Consider the following 20,249-nt stretch of genomic DNA (forward strand, 5'->3'; position numbering starts at 1 on the left):
ACATATTTTTAAAGTACTGTAACTTCATTATACAATCTGCTTACATTCCCACTGCCTATGATTGTTTTATGAATAAGGTCGTATACACCCTTCTGACAACAGTAGAAGGATACTTAAAAAGATTATTTGGAAGATATTTTATATAAATAGACTTCAAATATCTAAATTCGGTTTAGATATAGGCATTCATAGTGAAAGTAAGTTAATGTTTATACAGTTGAAAATATCATTTGGGATCCAGAGTACAAACCCTGTGCTCTGTTTAGAAATCCAAACCAAAGCATCTTTAATAAATGCTATTTAATGTCTACTTGAACAGTTCCAGAACCCAATACCTCTCTTTCTCTCTCTCTTCTTTTAACATTCCCCTGGCATATATTTTCCTGTTGCCTAATTATAACAGGCCATAACATCCTTTCAGATAATTTCATTAAGTTACTTTTTGAGCAAAAATATGTTTAGGCTGCTTTAATAACATGAGGGTTGGAGGTGAGGAATAAGGAACAATTCTTATGAATTCCATGATGTAGGTAGTCCTTGCTGAACATCCATTTCTTCAGTTACCATTTGCAACTGTTTTAACAGAGAAGTTAGTACTCTACAGGTGCTTTCATACATTTCAGCAAACACAGATAGTCCTTGCTTATCAATTACTTATTCAGCAACCATTCAAAATTATAATGGCTGAAAAAATAATTTTATAGCCAATTTAAGACAATTTATTACCTTTACAGTGTCCCTTAATCCATGATTGCCATTACAGGCAATATGCATTATCCTATGCCTGATCTGTATTATTTTCTCCTTCAAAAGTGGGGAGATTGATGAGGAAAGGTTTACAAGAGATTAAGCTTCCAAACATTAAGTCTTCCAAACATCAAAAGCAGTAAATTGCACTGACAGCCTAAAACGGGCACACTATGCAACTACCTTACTCTCTTTAAATGCTTTCCTCTCCGATCTCGCCACTCTGAGAGGGTGCAGTTTTTTAAAAAGCACACAATTTCTGTAAGCAATGTCCTATTTGTTATCCTTCCTCCTCTCACAGAACAGATTGAAGAGAAAGGGATTTCAGGAAAGTAATGTATAATATACTGTATTTATTTGTATGATAAAGTATGTCAATCTAGTAAAAAGTCTAAAACTTGATCAAAATGTTAAATGTCTTCATCTGAATGCAAAATAAATAAATAAATAACATTTAAATTATATTTTTTTAAAATTTCCAAGAGAACAGCTTTATAAATAACAAAGAAAAGAAATATGATACAATTACATTTCAAATTTAATGCTGGCCTGGAAAATTGATCTTGATATGCTAATTACCAGTGAACAATAGCAACAGTAAAGAACAGTGAAAACAGAAGACCAATTGTTAATATTTGATTATGGCAGGTATACCTGATTCAAATCCCAATTAAACATAAAAGTTGATTGATACTTCCTAGTCAATCATTGTTTCTTAGTCTAACCTACCAGCAAGATTGTCACAAGGACACTGTGCAAATATCTTTCTAACTAACAATATTTATTATATTAGATACCAATATATCAAATGTATTTCTAATTTTGTAACTAGCTATTTATAATGGAAATATACAAATAATAATTTAATACTCCAGAATACTATTTAAATACTCTAGTAAATAGGTATCAGTAGGTAATGTAATACTGTTTTTTTTAAAGAGAGTTATGAAATCATCAAAGCTCCACCTCCAGGATTTTATCCAAGGCTTGGTGTTATAAGTTTTGCTGGTATTGTTGGATTATTCTTGGCAAGAGGTATGTTTTCAATGTTTCTTCAAATTTTGGTGTCCTTTTTCTCTAAGCAAGGTAGAATTTAAACTGCGATGTACAGTTAATTGTTACTGTGATGCCTAACCAGAGTGTTACCATCATTAAACTCAAAATAAAAAATTCAATACATCAGCATTAGAATTTATTTGGAATAAGCTGAACATGCTTCAGACAAGAGGACCATGTATAACACAGGTGTAAAAATACTTATTACAAACCAACAATTGTACCAACTAATTCAAAAGTAAACAACTGTGGGGGCCTGACTCACAGACGGACACAGTACAGAAGCCTGATGATGGCAGATGAGATTCTGCCGAAACGTTGCTACAACTCTAAAAGCACAACTACAATGACGTGGGAAAATACCCGAACAAAGCTGAATACCATATATATATGTATATGTATATATTTATCTATATATCTATATATCTATATATCTATATCTATATCTATATCTATCTATCTATCTATCTATGTATCTATCTATCTATCTATCTATCTATCTATCTATCTATATACATACATATATATATATGGTATTCAGCTTTGTTAGGGTATTTTCCCACGTCATTGTAGTTGTGCTTTTAAAGTTGTAGCAATATATATATATGTGTGTGCGTGTGTGTGTGTATATAGATAGATAGATATATAGATATAGATATAGATATAGATATATAGATATATATCTTTGGTTATTCGGGTTTTCTCCCGCATAAAATTGGAAGTATCTAGGCGACGTTTCGATGAAGTCTCATTCATCATCTTCAGGCTTGTGTCTTCGGCTTTGTGCTTCTCAGAGTAATGTGAGCTTTCAGCTGCTTCTTCCTTTTAACTGCTAGTGGGGGTGTGACCTGATGGGGGCTTTGCTGTGTTCTGATTGGTTGGGGTGTGTTCTCATTGGTTGGGAGTTTGGCTGTGTTCTGATTGGTTGGGGGGTCTGGCTGTATTTTGATTGGCTGGGGGTGTGTTCTGTTCAGGTGGGGGGCTTGGTTGTACTCAGGTTAGTCTTAATTGCCGGGGGATTTGAGCTGGTGAGTTGTGATCCTGTTGTTTGGCTTCGCGTTCGTGGTCGTGCCACATTTTCATGGTGGGCATCCGTTCGCTTCATGTATGGGTTGGAGGGGTTTGAAGCGGGTAGTGATGCAGCTGCGGTACGGCTTCTGGTCCATGGTCATGTCTCATCATCTGTGTGCGTGTGAGTCTGCTTTCTACGTGGAAGTGTGGTGGTAGCATCTTGTGTGGCCCTCGTGGGTGTGGGTCTGGTGTCATTCTTCATGTTAGGTACTCATTTGTTCATGAGGGCGGGTTTCCAAATGGCTGGTAGGCGGGAGGTATCATCTCATTTGTTCGTGTGGGCGTTTTTTCGTGTGGGCGTTTTTTTTATCTCTATGGCTTCTCTGATTATTCTGTTGTTGAAGTGTTTGGTTTTGGTGATAGTTCTGGTATTTTTAAAGTCAATCTCATGTCCTGTGGCTTTGAGGTGTTGGACCAGGGAAGAGGTCAGTTCTTCTTTTTTGATTGAGTTCTTGTGTTCTTCAATGCATGCACTTATTCTTCTGTTAGTTTGTCCGATGTATGTGGTGGGGCAGGCGGTGCAAGGGATTTCGTATACCCCTTGGTTTTCTAACTCGATTTTGTCTTTAGGGTTTCTTAGGATGGTGGATAGTTTTCTGTTTGTGCAGAATGCTGTTTTAATGTTGTGTTTTTGGAGGATCTTGCTGATTTTGTCTGTAGTGCCTTTTATATATGGGAGGAGGGCTTTGCCGTTCTCTTTTTCTCTGTCTTGGATTTTGGTTGGGGTTTCTTTTTGGATTAGGTGGGTAATCTTCTTTTTTTGGAATCCATTGGCTGTTAGTACGTTAGTGAGAGTGTTTAGTTCGGTTTTTAGCTGTTGTTCGTTGGCTAAGCATTTTGTTCTGGAGATGAGTGTCTCGGCTACGGAATTGATCTGTGCTGGGTGGTGGTGTGAGAGTGCGTGTAGATAGCGGTTTGTATGTGTTTTCTTCTGGTAGATGGTGTGTCCTAGGAAGCCATTGAATTTTTTGTATACTAAGACATCTAGGAAGGGAAGTTGATTGTTAGCTTCTGTTTCCATGGTGAATTGTATTTTGGGGTATAGGCTGTTGAGGTGTGTAAGGAAGTTGTTCAGTTTTTCTTTCCCGTGTGGCCAGATTATGAAGGTGTCATCTCCGTATCTGAGCCAGAGTTTGGGTTTGTGATCATATTTTTCTAGAGCTTGTGTTTCAAAGTGTTCCATGTAGAGGTTTGCGATGACAGGTGAGAGGGGTGATCCCATGGGTGCTCCTTCTATTTGTTTGTATTTTTGTCCGTTGTAGGTGAAGTATGTATTGGATAGGCAGTGGTTGGTCAGATCTAGGATGTGCTTGGGGGGGTTGTATTTATTTTGGATGGCTGTCAAGGCATCTTTTATTGGCACTTGGGTGAAGAGGGATATGACATCGAAGCTCACTAGTAGGTCGCTGGGTTGTAAGTTTTGTTTCTTTATGATCTCGATGAACTGGAATGAGTTTCTTACGTGTGAGTTGATGGATTCTGCATAGGGTTGTAGTTGTTTGGTGAGAAATTTGGCTAGGTTTTGTAGAGGTGAGCCTATGGAGCTGACTATTGGTCTAAGTGGGGTTCCTTTGTGTATCTTGGGGAGACCATAAAGCTTAGGGCAACTGGATGATTTCTCTCTGGGTATGATTCTTTGCTGGATTTCTTTATTTTGGATCTGGTGGTTTTTTCTAGGTAGGTGGTGGGGTCTGTCTTTAGGGGTTTGTATGTGGGGTCTTGGAGTAGGTTGGTTAACTTGGTTTGGTAGTCAGATGTGTTCATAACCACATGAAGCCAAACAACAGGATCACAGCTCACCAGCTCAAATCCCCAGCTCACATTACTCTGAGAAGCACAAAGCCGAAGACACAAGCCTGAAGATGATGAATGAGACTTCATCGAAACGTCGCCTAGATACTTCCAATTTTATGTGGGAGAAAACCCGAATGAGTTTTTGCGGGTATCTATATGTATGGTATTCAGCTTTGTTTGGGTATTTTCCCACGTCATTATAATTGTCAAACACAATACAGAAGCCTGATGGTGGCAGATGAGATTCTGCCGAAACATTGCTACAACTTTAAAAGCACAACTATAATGACGTGGGAAAATACCTGAACAAAGCTGAATACCATACACATATGTATGTATGTATGTATGTATGTATGACATCACAAATAAGCATTGTATTCATATTATTGCTGAATTCATGTCAAAGATAATAGCTATAAGGTATGTCTTGTATATGGTATAAGTTCTCAGTCTCTAGTAGATGAAGTAGAGGTAGAAAAAAATCCTGACTAAACCTTATATCTTCTATTAATCAGAAATCCTTCCAGGATAGATTGATAAATGAATAACCTGACACAATATAAACACTAGTTATTTATAAACAGCATTTAATTACCAGAGCAAGTCTTTATCATTTGTTGAATCTATCTATTTGACCAGACAATATGTACTTTTTCAGATGTTTTAGAATTTGGAGATTGAATTATAAAGTAAGAATATGTGGGTAGGGACTTTCAATGATCAAAGCCAGGCTTGCATCATCTTGCTACAGTGTTTAGTATTCCTTTGCTCTTCACTTCACTTTTCCTATATCTTTATATCTAATTGTCATCATTTTATATACTTTTCCCTGCCTACTTATTGCCAAAGTAATTTGTCAGGCTGAGAATCTACCCTTTTGGAGACATGGTGCAGTGACTTAATGACAGTGGAACTGTTGGCCAGAAATGGTCTGCACACGGTTCGAGCCCATCTGTGTGAGACAGAATGAGCTCCCATCGCTCACTCCCCAGATCCTACCCGCCCAGCAATTTGAAAGCATGCAATATTGCAAGTAGATAAATGGATACCACTTCGACAGGAAAAACCTAGCTATGTTTGTGTGTGATGTGAGGGGAAGCCAGCTCTAGACCTAGTCGGATGTGAGACAACGCAACATAAGGCGAGGTGAGATCAGCAGAGGAGTCTGGAAGACTCAGCAACCTGAACACTGCTAGTCAGCTAGTGTAAAATAGTTTGTCCCCTGTGGTGCACCAAGGATAGGCACGCAAGCACTAAACAGAATGAACTAGCAATTTAGGCTATCAGGACTGCATTGTGTGTAGCATTTGTAGATTTCCCTGACATTGTATGCTGTACTCTAAGTAAGCCCTTTTAATTTCATCTTATTCAGTATATCACACATCAGAAATAACATTTCTTCTATGGAATAGGTTCCAAAATTAAAAGATTGGTGTATCCAATAAGCTTCGTGGGGATTGGTACTGCTGTCTACTATCCACAGCAAACAGTTGCTGTTGCCAAGGTAATTATTAAAATCATCTTTCTTATTTATGTACTCGTATATTTCTTGTAATCTTGTAATTTTACTTAAATAATACATTTAGTCCAAAGTGTTGGGCTAAAGTGTAAATATAGACATGAGTTAATATGTCTGGGTGCATACACATACAAATATAGTTGAGTCTACTTAGTCCCAGTCCATCATGATTTTTTATTTATCCCGGTATATCAGTTAGGGAGATCTTAGGGATTTGCAAGTCTAATTCTAATTCCTTAATGAATAATCCAGGAGACAAAATGTTCTCATTAGCACATACTTAATATCACTATTTTTCTGCAGAGCCTCTTATGAAAAAAATGTGTGGGTTCCTGTAGTTTCCTTTCTTGTCAGTTACGTTTTCCTCTTCTTAGTAATGTTGAAGACAGCTTATTTATTTCTTTGTTTTATTTTATAAAGTGTGTCTACTTAACCAGTTGCAGCTAAAAAAGTATATTAGAACTGTATAGCCATCCTTTCTTGAATATAATTTGAGACAGTGCAATATTTTCCAATGATACTGTGCTTCCCTGAAAACAATACCTATCCTGAAAATAAGCCTTAGCTTGATTTTTGCATGTGCACCCAACATAAGCCCTACCCTCAATTAAGACCCTGCCCACTCCATTGTACCTAGTTGCACAGGGTGGGGTGAGGCACACAGGTAAAAATCAAGCTAGGGTGGTGATGGAGATGGTGGAACTGCTTTATCTTCAAACAGTTGCAGCCAGGTCTCACCTTGCCGGCCCACTTCTTCTGCTGCTACATACCATTGCCCCCCATCTCTGTTTTGCAGCCCATAAAAGAGCTCCAGGTTGACGTGTGCAGCACCCCGTGGCCTCCGTTTTCACCATCAGAGGCACTGTCAAAACTTGTTTCTTGACTGCAGAAGACTTTCCTGAAGTGGGCCAGCAGCGACCACATGGGCTTCTGCTGGGCAGGGCTGTCAATGCCGCCGTGAGGTGAAACAGTGGAAGACACCCCCCCCCAAAATAAGACCTGGTGCCTCTTTTGGAGGCAAAAAAAAGTATAAGACTGGGTCTTATTTTCAGGGAAACATAGTAAATACTGAACCAACCAAGCTATCTATTGTTAGCTGTCCAGCTAGCAAATACCCCCCCCCCCCCCCCCAAAAAAAAAAAGAACTCCTAGGACATTATTCTTCCCAAAAAGTAAAACTTTATTGAATACACTACATTGGCACAGAAGAAACGAAACCAGCTGAGTTTCCCATGCAAAAGCCCACAGAATTAAACCCTTTGGCCACCCCCTTTAGTTCATTGTGTTGTCCAATTAAATCAGCTCCTTTTGTTATGAGAACGGCCTGTATCGTTCAAACACCTGCGCAGCATGATCTTGGGGTTGGCAGCAGGGTCTCGGGATCTGCAGACAGTCTTGGCATTCCATTCCCACTGCAGACATTCCAACTACCCCCCTCCCAATTGTAGGCAAGCTGAGAGCAAAGAAGTAACTAGGTGAAAGAGCGAATCATTCTTGACATCTATTAAATGAGTCTTGAAAGTATAATATTTTTTAAACGTGAAATGATGGAAGATGAAGTTGTTTAGGGTGGGAGTTTTCAGTTCTGTTAATAAATGCACAGAACTAATGCATACCTGCTTTTGCAGCTGAAATTCAGAATTTCAGTTTTTAAACTGTAAATGTTCTCAGAGAAAAATGTTTTCATTTGTTTCTGTCAAGTCTCACACTTTTCAAAATCATAGTTTTAGCTACATCTGTTCACATTTTGTAACTCTATAATTTGTTCTCTATTGAATCATAGCATGGAAATTTAAGGGTGTTTACACAAGCAGAAAAAAAATTGCCCTCTCTATACAGATTTGCGGCCCCTTAAAAGCTTTCTGGAAATACTTCCTGTCAATACGGGGTTGTGCAAGATGTTGCTATGTAAAATAGGAATTTCTATTTGTTTTGTAAGCAATAATTTAAAGCAAGATTTCTACTTACAGTTTATTTCAAAAGTGGTAAGAAAATCAGATGCTTTTTTTGTTTTGTGTTGCCTTTTCCAAATAAATGTCAGCTATATACTTTATTTATATTATAACAAAGTCATACTGAGCAATACTTGTGGCTGACCTATAAATTCACTTTTATGGTGGCACTGGAGAAATTGAAAATGTTGTATAATGGGAATATCAGTGTTTGTATATGATCAAAGTATTTTAGTATAAGTTGAATAAAGTAGCAATTATATCTTGCTATCTGGTTTACATTATAATTATAGCTTTTTCTCTCAGTGTCATGATTTGCTATACTACTTAAACTTAGAAATGTACTATTTATTGAAATTGATAAAGCCAAAGTATACCTCTTAAGATGACTATCATCATATCACTGGTTTTTGAAAGGTAACTGGCTTTCGCCTATATGACTGGAGTCTACAAGCATATATAAGCCTAGAATCTCTTTGGAAAGATAGTTCAAAAAAGAAAAAGTCTGCAAAAGCAAGTAGCAAGGTATGGTATCTGAAATATTTCTTTCCTGATGAGTTTGTTTTGGTGGTTCTTGGCTTTTTTGTTTTGATTTGGCATGTACTTCTTCATTTCTGCTGATTTGTCCTTATATTGTATTGTAGTTATAAATGCTATGGATAAACACAAGCTATCATATGCTGGTTCCACAAACTTCAGTAATAATTAGGAAAGGCCTGAAGACCTTGCTCTGCCATTTGGTCTGGAGATCCATTTGGGGAGGGGCCCCCAACCCCTTGGCCTTGCCCAAAATTGAACTCCGGCCTGTTTGGAACCAGGCCACATGAACGGTGAGCGAGCCTGTGTTCACATACAGCTCCATTTTGTGAGTGGTGGGCACCAAAAGTGGTATTCAGTAGGTTCTGACCAGTTCTGGAGAACCAGTATGGAAAATGTTGAATAGTTCGGAAAACCGACAAATACTATCTCTGACTGGAGATTTTACAGTATCCTTCCCCTGCCATGCCCACCAAGCCACTCCCACAGAACCAGTAAAAAAATATTGAGTCCCACCACTGATGGGCACTCACATGCTTGTTGCTTGTCACACAGAACTATCCCGTCTGACTCCCCCTGCCCACTGGCCTACCAAGACAGAAAGGACTGCTGCATTAGGGGAGTACATCACTGGAGGTGGCTATCAAACTAATTAACTGACCCCCCCCCCTCCCCCCTCTGTTACCTGCTCCCTCTCTTCCCATCTTTTTAAACTTCATACTATTGTGCTTCCATTGTTTGTTTTTATTATTTTGTTCCTTTGCATAACATAAAAATGTTGTGTTTACATTTTTTCCATTTTATTGTAAGCCTCCCAGAGTAGCCCCATGGTGAGATGGGCAGCAAATAAATTTAACAAAGAAACAAATTATACTTTAGGGTAAAGATAAACTTCTAGATAATTTCAATGTATTTTGGACTACAACTCCCTTCCATTGCCTATGCTGGATATACCGAATGGCAGTTGTATATTATAACAACTATAGAACATGAACTTTATTCCCGCTGTCTTAGTTGATCATTACAATTTGAGATAAATCTTAGTAGAAAGAATAAATATTTAAATTTTTGTCTCGCTAGTCTCTCTAAGCCAGAAGGGGACAACATAAAGTTTATGATTGCCAATATATAACAATAATAGAGTTGGAAAGAACCTTGTAGGTCATCTAGTTCAACTCCCCACTCAAGCAGCAGACCCTAGGGTGTTGGTTATTCCTGCCAGCTTAGTATCATCTGCAAATTTGTTGAGTTTCCCTTCTATACCCTCATCTATGAAGATATTGAAGAGTACTGGGCCTTAGATGGAACCTTATTATTCTCCACTGCTTACTTCCCTCCATGTAGACGTAATACCATTAAGGACTACTTGTTGAATATGGTTTGTCACCCAGTTACAAATTCATCTGATGGTGATGCTATCTATCCCACTTTTTTCTAGCTTACCAAGAAGTAGGTTGTAATCTACTTTGTCAAATGCCTTGCTGAAATCTTTAAGTATACTATGTCCACAGCATTTCTCTGGTCTACTAATTTAGTCACTATATGAAAGAATGAAGTAAGATTGGTTTGGCATGATCTGTTTTTAACAAACCTGTGCTGACTTATTACTTTACTCATTTGTATATGTTCATAGATCTGGTGTGTTTTTTTAAAAATTTTATTAAACAAACACAAACAAAAACAAAAACATTAAAAACATTGAACATGGTACAATCCTCCTAACCCACAACTGTCTTACATTGTGAAATCACATATAAAAATAGTGCATGTTTATATTCTATATATAATACACACACACACACACACACACACACACACACATTTAATTATTTCTTATTGTCTTGATCCTTTCTCTTTTCTAACCAACCATAAAACTTACCCCATACTTTGTAATAATCCGATTCATCCTTATTTTTTAATTCTTTTGTCAATTTGTCCATCTCTGCGCACATCCAGATTTTCCTAATTATTTTTAATTCATTTGGAGTTTCTTTACATTTCCACTGTTGTGCGTAAGCCAATCATAAATCTGGTTTTTGATTATCTTTTCCAGTATCTTCCCAGGTATTGATGTTAGGCTGATTGATCTGTAGTTTCCTGAGTCTGGTTCCATCACCACCCCCACCACCCCCTTTTTTTTAAGAAGAAGAAGAAGGGAACCCCATCAGCTCTTTTCCAAGTCCTCTGGAAGTTCCCTGGTGCTCCAGGATTTTTGAAAGATGTGGTACAGTGGTCCTGAGATATGACATCTACCAGCTCCTTTAGAACTCTGGGATATAATCAGTCAGGTCCCAGTGATTTGTATTCATCAAGATCAGACAGATGTTTTCTTACTATTTTTTTGTTTATTTTAATTTTTATTTCTAGTCTGTCTTTTACAGTTATGTTTTTGGTAGGTTGGACTATAGTTTCTTTTTTGTGAATGAATTAAGCAGCTCTGCTTTCTCTCTGCTGCCTGTTACTTGCCATCTTTTCTCTTTAGAGAAAAGATGGCAAGTAAGCAACTGTTTCATTGATTTTTTTCCTTGCTATTTATATGTTGAAAGAAACTTTTTTTATTGCTTTATCTAAACTTTATTTTTATTTTGTTCAAGTCTTTGTTCATTCTGAGCCTTTGCTTTCCTGATTTTGTCTTTGCAGATTCTGGCTATCTGCTGATATTCTGCCTTAGTTATGTGTCCATTTTTTGTACTTTCAGTTTATCAGAAAGATCTTTGTGCAGCCATGCTGGTTTCATCTTGAATTTCTTGTTTTTATTTTTCAGTGGTATTGTGCTGGTCTGGGCCTTTATGATCATATTTTTCAGAGTTTTCCAAGCTTCTTGAGTTGTTTTCTCCTTTAGGAATTTCATCCAAAGAATCTTTCCCAGATTCTCTCTAAGTTTGTTAAAATCATCTCTTTTAAAATCTAAGACTCTGGTATCATTGTGTTCTGTTGATTGTGTTTATGTTGAATTCTATTATGACATGGTCACTCTCACCCAACGTTTCTGTAGTTTCAACTCCTTCTATCACTTCTTCTCTGTTCATGAGAATTAAGTCCAGTATGGTTGTCTCTCTAGTTCCATCGTCTATCTTTTGGGCAACAAAGTTGTCACCTTAGTTGGTCAGGAACCTATTCGATTTCTCTCTTAGTCTTCCCCCATTACTATTATAGTGTGTTTCCTACATATATTTGTTAATTGGTTACCAAAAAGTACATCTATTTTTTCTACTTGGTTGGGTGGCCTGTAGTATACACCTATGGCAATGTCATTCGTTTTTTCTTTTATATTGACCCATATGTATTCTAGGAGATTTTTGTCTTTGGATTCGTACATTTTTGTAGCAATGTCTTTTATATAGAGTGCAAATCCACCTCCTCTTTTATGGGGCCTGGGTTTTTTGAACAGTTTGTATCCTTCTATTACTATGTTCCAGTAATTGGATTTCATCCCACCATATTTCAGTGATTCCAACTATATCATATCTACCTTCATGGCTTAATAATTCAAGTTCACTTGTTTGTTCTCCAAACTTTGTGCATTTGTATACAGGCATTTGAGATCTTTATGTCTGACTCTTGGTATGCTTCCTATGTCTCCTATTTGATGGTTGAGTTTCTCTTCCTTCCCATCCCTTCTTACCTCATTATTTGATTTGTTTTCTAGGGGTTTTTGCTTAGAATTAGGTCCTGAAAATCCTAAAGTTTGGACACCCTCCCCCCTCAATTTTAGTTTAAAGCCCTCCTGATAAGTTGAGCCAGTTGTTTTCTGAAAACATTCTTCCCAGTTTTTGTGATGTGCAGCTCATCCCTTGCCAGAAGCCCATCGTGGAGGTAGTGCAGACCATGGTCCAGGAATCCAAAGTTATTTTGGCAATACCAATCCTTTAGCCAGTGGTTCACTTTTAGAATCTTTTATTCAACCTTCCTTTGGCAGTACAGATGAAAAAACTACTTGTGCACATAACTCCTTAACTTTCTTGGCTAGCTGCTCTTAATCACTCAATATTGTTTTCAGGTCCATTTTCATGTCATTTGTCTCTACGTGTAGTAGAAAAGGGTAGTAATCTTTGGGTTTTATTATTTTGGTTAGGTTCTTAGCCACATCTTTGACTTTAGCTCCAGGGAGACAACATATCTCTTTGGATTGAGTGTCTGGTCTTCAGACAGCTGGTTCCAGTGGTAGGATTCAAATAATTTAACAACCTGTTCTCTGCCCTAATGACCAGCTGAGTAGGCGTGACTGGGTGGTCATGTGATTGGGTGGGCATCACCAACTTGACATCACTCACATTGAGGGGTGCTTCTCCTCGCCTGGCCTCTTGTGACCGTGGGGGTGCTGCAAGGGTCATAAGTGTGAAAAACAGTCATAAGTCACTTTTTTTCAGTGCCATTGTAACTTTGAATGGTCATTAAATGAACCGTTGTAAGTCAAGAATTACCTGTACAAAAATACAAAAAGCTTCTTTGCTTGCAAAAAGCTGCTCCAAATACCAATTATTAGATTAAAAAGACCTGCAAGCCCGAGTTACAAATCAGGCAGGGTGCCAGAGCACCTTGAAGAATTAAAATAATTAAAATGCAATGATAACTATCAGCAGCCAACTCTTGCTCATAAAGTGAAACCCTTTTGCAGAGAGGTCATTTAAGCTGTCCAGAAAGAGCACACCCAGGAGAAGCAATCCTTAGATCCATTGCACCACTTAAAGATACCAGCTGGACTCACTCACCTCAAAAGATATCCTAAGGAAATCATCCAGATTTAAGGAAAGATCACATGCCCCCCAGAAAGGCAGTTAAAAAATCAATGCCAAGCTTACATCCCGCCTCTTGGAAGTACACCCCAAAAGGACAGTGCTAGGAACCACTAATGCAGTGAAGGAAGACCCCCTCCCCAGATCGAAAAAGAAACCATGAGGCAGGAAAAAATTCAAACACAATACAAATAATTAAATCATAACAGTTTAAATGCTTTTAAAACTAAAACACAAGCCTTGTCTGGGTCATTGCCAGAGTTCACACCCTAGGCAAGCTCAAGTGTAAACACTTGAGATAAGCTTAATAACAAAGAAAGCAATTAGTGCTAGAATGTAGCAAAGGAGCAAACACAGTAGCTGTTGCTTATTAAACCAATTACCAGAACAAATAGACACAGGAACTAGCCAGATTTCTCAACCCAGTTTCTTTTCGGGAACAGAGATAAATTTTTTTCCTTCCAAACAAAGCTGAATAGGGAAAATTATCCCATCAATAAACACAGTATTAAACGTCATCAAGCACAGAATTAAACTTCACCAAAAACCAGTTTTAAACCAAAACTCAGAAAGGGTATGTAAACTTGCGTTTGAATGTCAATCTTTCTAACAAGCCAAGAAGCCTTACTGAATGTCACTCATCTTGGTTCCTTGTCATTAAAAGCTTCTTTCCAGCAGCTCTGCTTCATTATTCAATTATTTCTTCAAAGTGCTTATTGTTGCATCCTGGCTGGAAGCACTCCAACAGGGATGTATTTCCTCCCAACAGCAGTGTAAAAAGTTTAAAACAATCCTTCCCCTTTAAGAAAATCAAGCCCCAACAAAGTACCAGAAAAGAAAAAAAAACACCTCCGGCTCTGGAGGTGACAGCAAGGTCTAGGATTACTGCCAAGAATGTAATAAGGGTTAATGGAGAGGCAGTTTCTGTAAGCAGGGCAATAAAGATTAGACTAGAAACTACACCAGAATGTTTCCTTCCTGCCTTCCTTACAGGATTAGCCCTGTAAAGTAGGAAAAAACAAAAGGAGATTTCTTCCAACAACCGGTTCTCCAAACTCTCAGAAAATTAATAAATGGTTCTACCGAATAGTTGTGAACCGGTAGAATCCCACCACTGGCTGGTTCTGTTCCCTTGAGAATTGAATCTCCTATCACCAAAACTTACCTTTTTTTCCTAGGGAGGTTTAGGGGTATTTTTCTACCTGTCATAGAAGCACTTGATGATGCTATTTTAAAGGGACATTTGACAATACTTCTTTTCGAAGTGTCTGCATTTATTCCAGTTTTCTATGAAAACTGCATGTTTTCTTCATGGTTTCTTTGAAATCAATTGCTCAGCACCATTGTCACTGCATCAGAGGGTATTGGATTGGACAGGTTTTTGTAATAGGTTTGTGTTTTTTTCTATGAGTAACATGTATTAGTCTCTAAAGCAATACCGCCATCCCCCTGAGGTTAAAATTAAATAAATTAATGTGATCAATATATCATGAAAAGTTTGCTAACACCTATTTTATTTCTAAAATAGATGCAGACATTTTTCCTTTTAATACACAATACTATCTTGCTTTTTCAACTAAGTGTCTCATTTACTCAGATATTTGATTATTTATCTCAAAATATTTTTTGTCCATAGGCAGAGTTATATAATCAAAGGAGTCACTTTGTGTCATTGTCCCCCAAATCCAAGCCCACGTATCAGTTTTTTCTCAAATATTTCAAAATGAATGCTTAGGAGAAATAAAAATTAGGTACCATCTTAACATGAACATATGGTATTTGAGGTGTTAAATATTTATAAATATTTCAGGAGGTAATTTTGTAAGACTTTCTTTCTTGGTTATCTCTCACTTTGTTTCTAAATATCTTCAATCTGTATTTTTTTATTTTCTTGTTTATTTGTTAAGTCCAACGCAGAAAGTGATAAAGAATTGAAAGTACAAGAAGAAAGAGCAGTAAAATAAACTACTCCATTACTACTTGTTGAACAGGTAAGAAAAGCAAGCATGTACTGTTCTTAGGATAAAATTGTAGTGTTAAAATTGTACTCTTTATAAGGAATACCAGTGATAGAATAAAGATCCATTTACTGCTATCTTTCCACTTGTTAATTAGAACATTATTAGAACAATTTGGAGCAAAGTTCAGAAATATTTATTTTTATTCTAACAATTAATCAGAAACAGAATAAGAATACATATTTCTGAATTCTGCTCCAAATTATTCCAATAATATTCTAATTAACAAGTGGAATAATTTAACGCACATGCCAAATCAAACTAATCTACTATATGAAGATGAGCAATTTTAGTTGACCAGAAACGGTCCACTTTTCATACAGAAAGTATATACTAAATCATAAGATTATCTAAAATAAATTATTTGAGGTGCTTTATAATATTAGTACAGCAACAATGAAACCTATGAACAATTAGAATAAATGAAATTGGGCTAAGTAGAATACATTTAAACATGCTGAATTCTTCTTGCACAATTCCATATGCATTTGGGCCAGGTAGTTCAGTGATCTTTGATGGTGATCTGCCTTTTGTATGGAGGGTTATTATTTAACCAATACACCGTGGGGTTATATTGTTACAAAGGTTTTAATCTTTGTGTGCTGTTCAGAATAATTGCTGTGAATGTGTTGCTCTATAAATCATTTAAGTAAATAAATAATTCCCTCCCCCTCCATTTTTTCCACCATAGCTGTTAGCAGTTTAAAATTTTCCATTTAATGGCCATTGTTAAATATGTTGCCCTCCTAACAACTGTATAAACTTTGGATTCAGTAAGTGAGAATAAGTTTTTCAGATTTGGCCATCATATTCACTTGAATTATTAAATGTATATCCTGCCTTTTTGTCAGGAGCTCAACATAATGTCTCTATCACTTCCTCTTCCAATTTGGTCTGTAATTTTCAATTAGGCTGGGGTCATCCCCATTGTGATGACCCGTAGTCTCTCAAAAATAACCCAAAACATATATTAAAGTCCGGTAAGGCCTTCAACTTAACTTCACTGTTTTATTAGGCACAGTTTAAAGTCACAAAAGTAAATAATGAGGCAAACAGAAAACCAAAACAAACCACATTGATGAGAGTTCCGAAGCAAGCCAAGATAACTAATCATAAAGTCCAGGAAAATAACCGAGAAAAGTCCATGGGAAGAACGCCAGCAAAGATAAACCTCTTTCGAGGTGAACACTAAATTGACTCCTGCAAATTCTAACTGCACAATTGCAAACTTATATACATAGCTCCCACCTGCAAGCCACGAGGAGGATCATGGTAATCTCTTGATTAGACCTCGCTTTTCCCTGCATGATCTAGGATGAATAGGGGGTGGGCCTGGATCCTCCTCTGACTGCTCAGCTGGCCTCTGCCCTTCCCCAGCCTCCTCCACCACCTCTGGAGCCACACTCCCACTCCCTGTTGGCTGTTCCTCCTCTTCCTCAGAGTCAGTCTCCACCAGGGGCATGACACCCATCTTCAAAAAGGGAGACCCCAGCCTAGTTGAAAATTACAGACCAATCTCCTTATGCTGCGTCACCTGTAAAGTCATGGAATCAATTATTAACCAATCCATTTTCCTCCACTTAGAGACAAACAACCTACTCTCTAATAAAAATCTTTCACTGCAAAAACATATGGAGTACACAATTCGATCAGGGCAAAGCAATAGACGCAATCTACATAGACTTCTGTAAAGCCTTTGATTCAGTGGTACAAACTACTACTGAAACTAAAATCTCTGGACACCTACATAACTGGATAGAAGCATTTCTGTCAAACAGACAACAAATGGTCAAAATTGGGAGCGTTCTATCAAATTCTGTACCTGTCAACAGTGGTGTCCCCCAAGGCAGTGCTTTAGGACCAACTCTCTTCATACTCTACATAAATGACCTCTGTGATCATATTAAGAGCAACTGTGTTCTCTTCACTGATGATGTAAAGCTATTCAACACCACAGACAATACTACTACCCTCCAAAAGGACCTTGACTATGTATCAGAATGGTCAATCAAATGGCAACTTCAAATCTCAACAAATAAATGCTCTGTCTTACATATTGGCAAAAAAAAATCAGAAAATAAAATACAAGCTGAATAGTCAAGACCTTGTTGAGGATCAAACTCTGTCAAGGACCTTGGAGTACTCATCTCTAATGATCTAAGTGCTAGAGCCCACTGTAACTACATAGCCAAAAAGACATTAAGAGTTGTTAATCTAATCCTACGTAGCTTCTTCTCTGGTAATATCACACTACTAATGAGAGCATACAAAACATTTGCTAGACCTATACTTGAATACACCTCATCAGTCTGGAACCTATTTCATGTATCTGATATTAACACAGTTGAGAAAGTCCAGAAATATTTCAAGAAGAGTTCTCTGCTCCTCTACTCATTGCAGAATACCTTATGCCACCAGACTTGAAACTCTAGACCTAGAAAACCTAGAACTACACTGCCTTCAGTCCGATCTAAATATAGTATATAAAACCATACATTGCAATGTCCTACCTGCAAATGAATACTTCAGCTTCAATCATAACAATAGAAGAGCACACAATAGATACAAACTCAAGGTTAACCGCACCAAACTTGATTGCAGAAAATACGACTTCAGCAACAGAGTGGTCAGTGTTTGGAATACTCTACCTGACTCTGTAGTTTCTTTCCCAAACCCCAAAAACTTTAACCTTAGACTGTCTACTATTGACCTCACCCCTTTCCTAAAAGGTCTGTAGAGGGCGTGCATAAGCGCACCAATCATTCTTACCGTCCCTGTCGTATTGTTTCTTTTTATTCTTCTTATACGTATCCATCTCACGTATTCATAACTATGTATATACTTATACCTATTATCTTGTAAGCGATTGACAAATCAAATAAATAAATAAATTTCCCCCCATAAAAACTGTTGTGTGAGCTAGATTGGGATGAAAGAGAGAAAGTGACTGCTTCAAGTCGCCTGAAGAGCTTCCATGGCTGAGAGCAAACTTGAATCTGACTCTCTGTAATCAAATAGATATAGTTCTAAACCAATATATCACAGCGCATTATAATTTACAGCATGGTATGCTATGATTCATGTAAAGTTGAAGCAAGAGCTTTCAGATCATCCTTGACAACCTTGCTAAGAAAAAAAGTGAAGAAATATGCAAATTTGCTAGGATATGCAAACTCAGGGTGAGGTTGGTGGTTAGGCTTGTTTTCTTTCTTTTCTTTTTTTTTTTTTTTTTTGAAATTTTATTTGGGTTTTCACAAAAAAAAAAATACAAATAAAACATCTTTTTTTGAAAATAGCATGGTCCTGGGTTACACTTCTTCATACAGACACAAACTCAATTTCATGCTCATTTTTGTGTTCTATTCCATATCTTATTACTGTTTTACATTTTCTACATAGTTTTTCCCCTCTTTTAATTTTCTCAACTTTATTTGATTATCTCATCTCAATTCAAATCATTATATTTATACTTTTGTCTGTCCTGTTTCAATTTCATATTATCTTTTCTCATTAAACAAATTTCCCCTGTAGTTACTAATTGGAATATGACACCTTTATATCTTTTAATTTTATCCATTCAACTCTTATTTAAGCTTCAATGTGTACCTTTAAGATTATAACATTCAATATAATACATAACGTCCAATTGAATTCTGCTTAGTACATTCTTAAAATACTATATTCTTAAAAAAAGATTATATATATATGTAAATAAAACACTCATTCCATTCCAATTCAATTCTATCATTAATATTCATGAAAATCTTAACATCTTTAACATTTCTTTTCAATTGAATATCATACTTCCTTGGGAACACTTATAAACTTTCCATAATTAATTCTTTTTCCCCCATATTTCTCTTCACTTATATTTTTATAAATCAGTAATAATAATTAAAATGTTCCCATCCTTTCCTAATTTAATTCTCTCAATCATTTTAATTCATTTATTTATTAACAAACATTCCACTGATTACAATAAATATTTTATCCATCATTTTAATCATATTTTCTAAAGTTATTTCTATTTATAATATAACAATACTATCTTATGTACCTTTGCAGAATCCCTTTTACAATTAAATTTTCACCCATTATCTCTAAACAAACTTATACTTTTAATTCTTATATCTTTTCCCTGTTTCTCCATTTCTTGTTTTGTCTTTATAACTTCTTTTCCTTGCCTTCTTCCCCTCTTCTTCTCCCTCCCCTTTTTACCCCCTAGTCTCTCTACTTCTAACTCTCTCTTCTGTAATCCCCTCTTCTGTTGCTTTCTAATATTATACTTATTTTCAAATTGTTCTTCTTTTTGGTTGTTTTTCTAATATTAAACCTTTTACTCTCTTTCCCCCTTTTCCTCCCCCCCACTTAAAATGATTTGATCATTAAAGATGGCTTCTTCTTTGTCCCAATCTTCTTGTTCTGCAAGTGTTTCTTGTTGCTTCTCATAGTTCCAGATCTCCATTTCTAAGAATTGAATATGAAGCCAAAAGAACTTCTCCCTTCTTGTGTTCTTCTTTCCATTTTTAAGTTCCATTTTCAGTTCTTCTAAAGTGATACCATTTTAAAACTTTTAAACAACCACCCAGTTAATTTTAGTCATCTAGATGCAAAAAATCCAAAATCACCAAGTAATCCAAATAATCCAAGGCTGTTTCTACTTGCTTCTTTTTTCCACTTTCTGTTCCTGTGGTTCTATTATTTTGTTACCAAGTTTCCATTAAAATGTATCTTTGAGGAATCTTGTTAAAATTTCACTGTAAGTTCCTTTTAATTACAGTTCCATTCCTTAATTCCAGGCAGTCCTCCATTTTTCCAG

General features: G+C 36.7%; 1 protein-coding gene across 7 annotated transcripts in view; it reads left to right on the forward strand.

Annotated features, from left to right (window-relative positions):
* The window catches only part of APOO (apolipoprotein O), a 59,523-nt gene that overhangs the window by 17,828 nt on the left and 21,446 nt on the right, over positions 1-20,249 (forward strand). For 2 of the 7 annotated variants that reach the window (XM_087966912.1, XM_087966908.1), the window contains 4 exons: positions 1,687-1,782; positions 6,081-6,172; positions 8,557-8,664; positions 15,320-15,403. In XM_087966912.1, the coding sequence (XP_087823038.1) occupies positions 1,687-1,782; positions 6,081-6,172; positions 8,557-8,664; positions 15,320-15,376 (353 nt within the window). In that variant the 3' untranslated portion in view covers positions 15,377-15,403. The remainder of the gene's footprint in view (positions 1-1,686; positions 1,783-6,080; positions 6,173-8,556; positions 8,665-15,319; positions 15,404-20,249) is intronic. The other 5 variants (XM_087966910.1, XM_087966914.1, XM_087966909.1 and 2 more) reach the window with 4 other exon arrangements.

Source organism: Notechis scutatus, chromosome 5 (assembly GCF_049901735.1).
Source record: "Notechis scutatus isolate UNSWTSFEM ecotype Mainland chromosome 5, rNotScu1.2, whole genome shotgun sequence".
NCBI lineage: Eukaryota > Metazoa > Chordata > Lepidosauria > Squamata > Elapidae > Notechis > Notechis scutatus.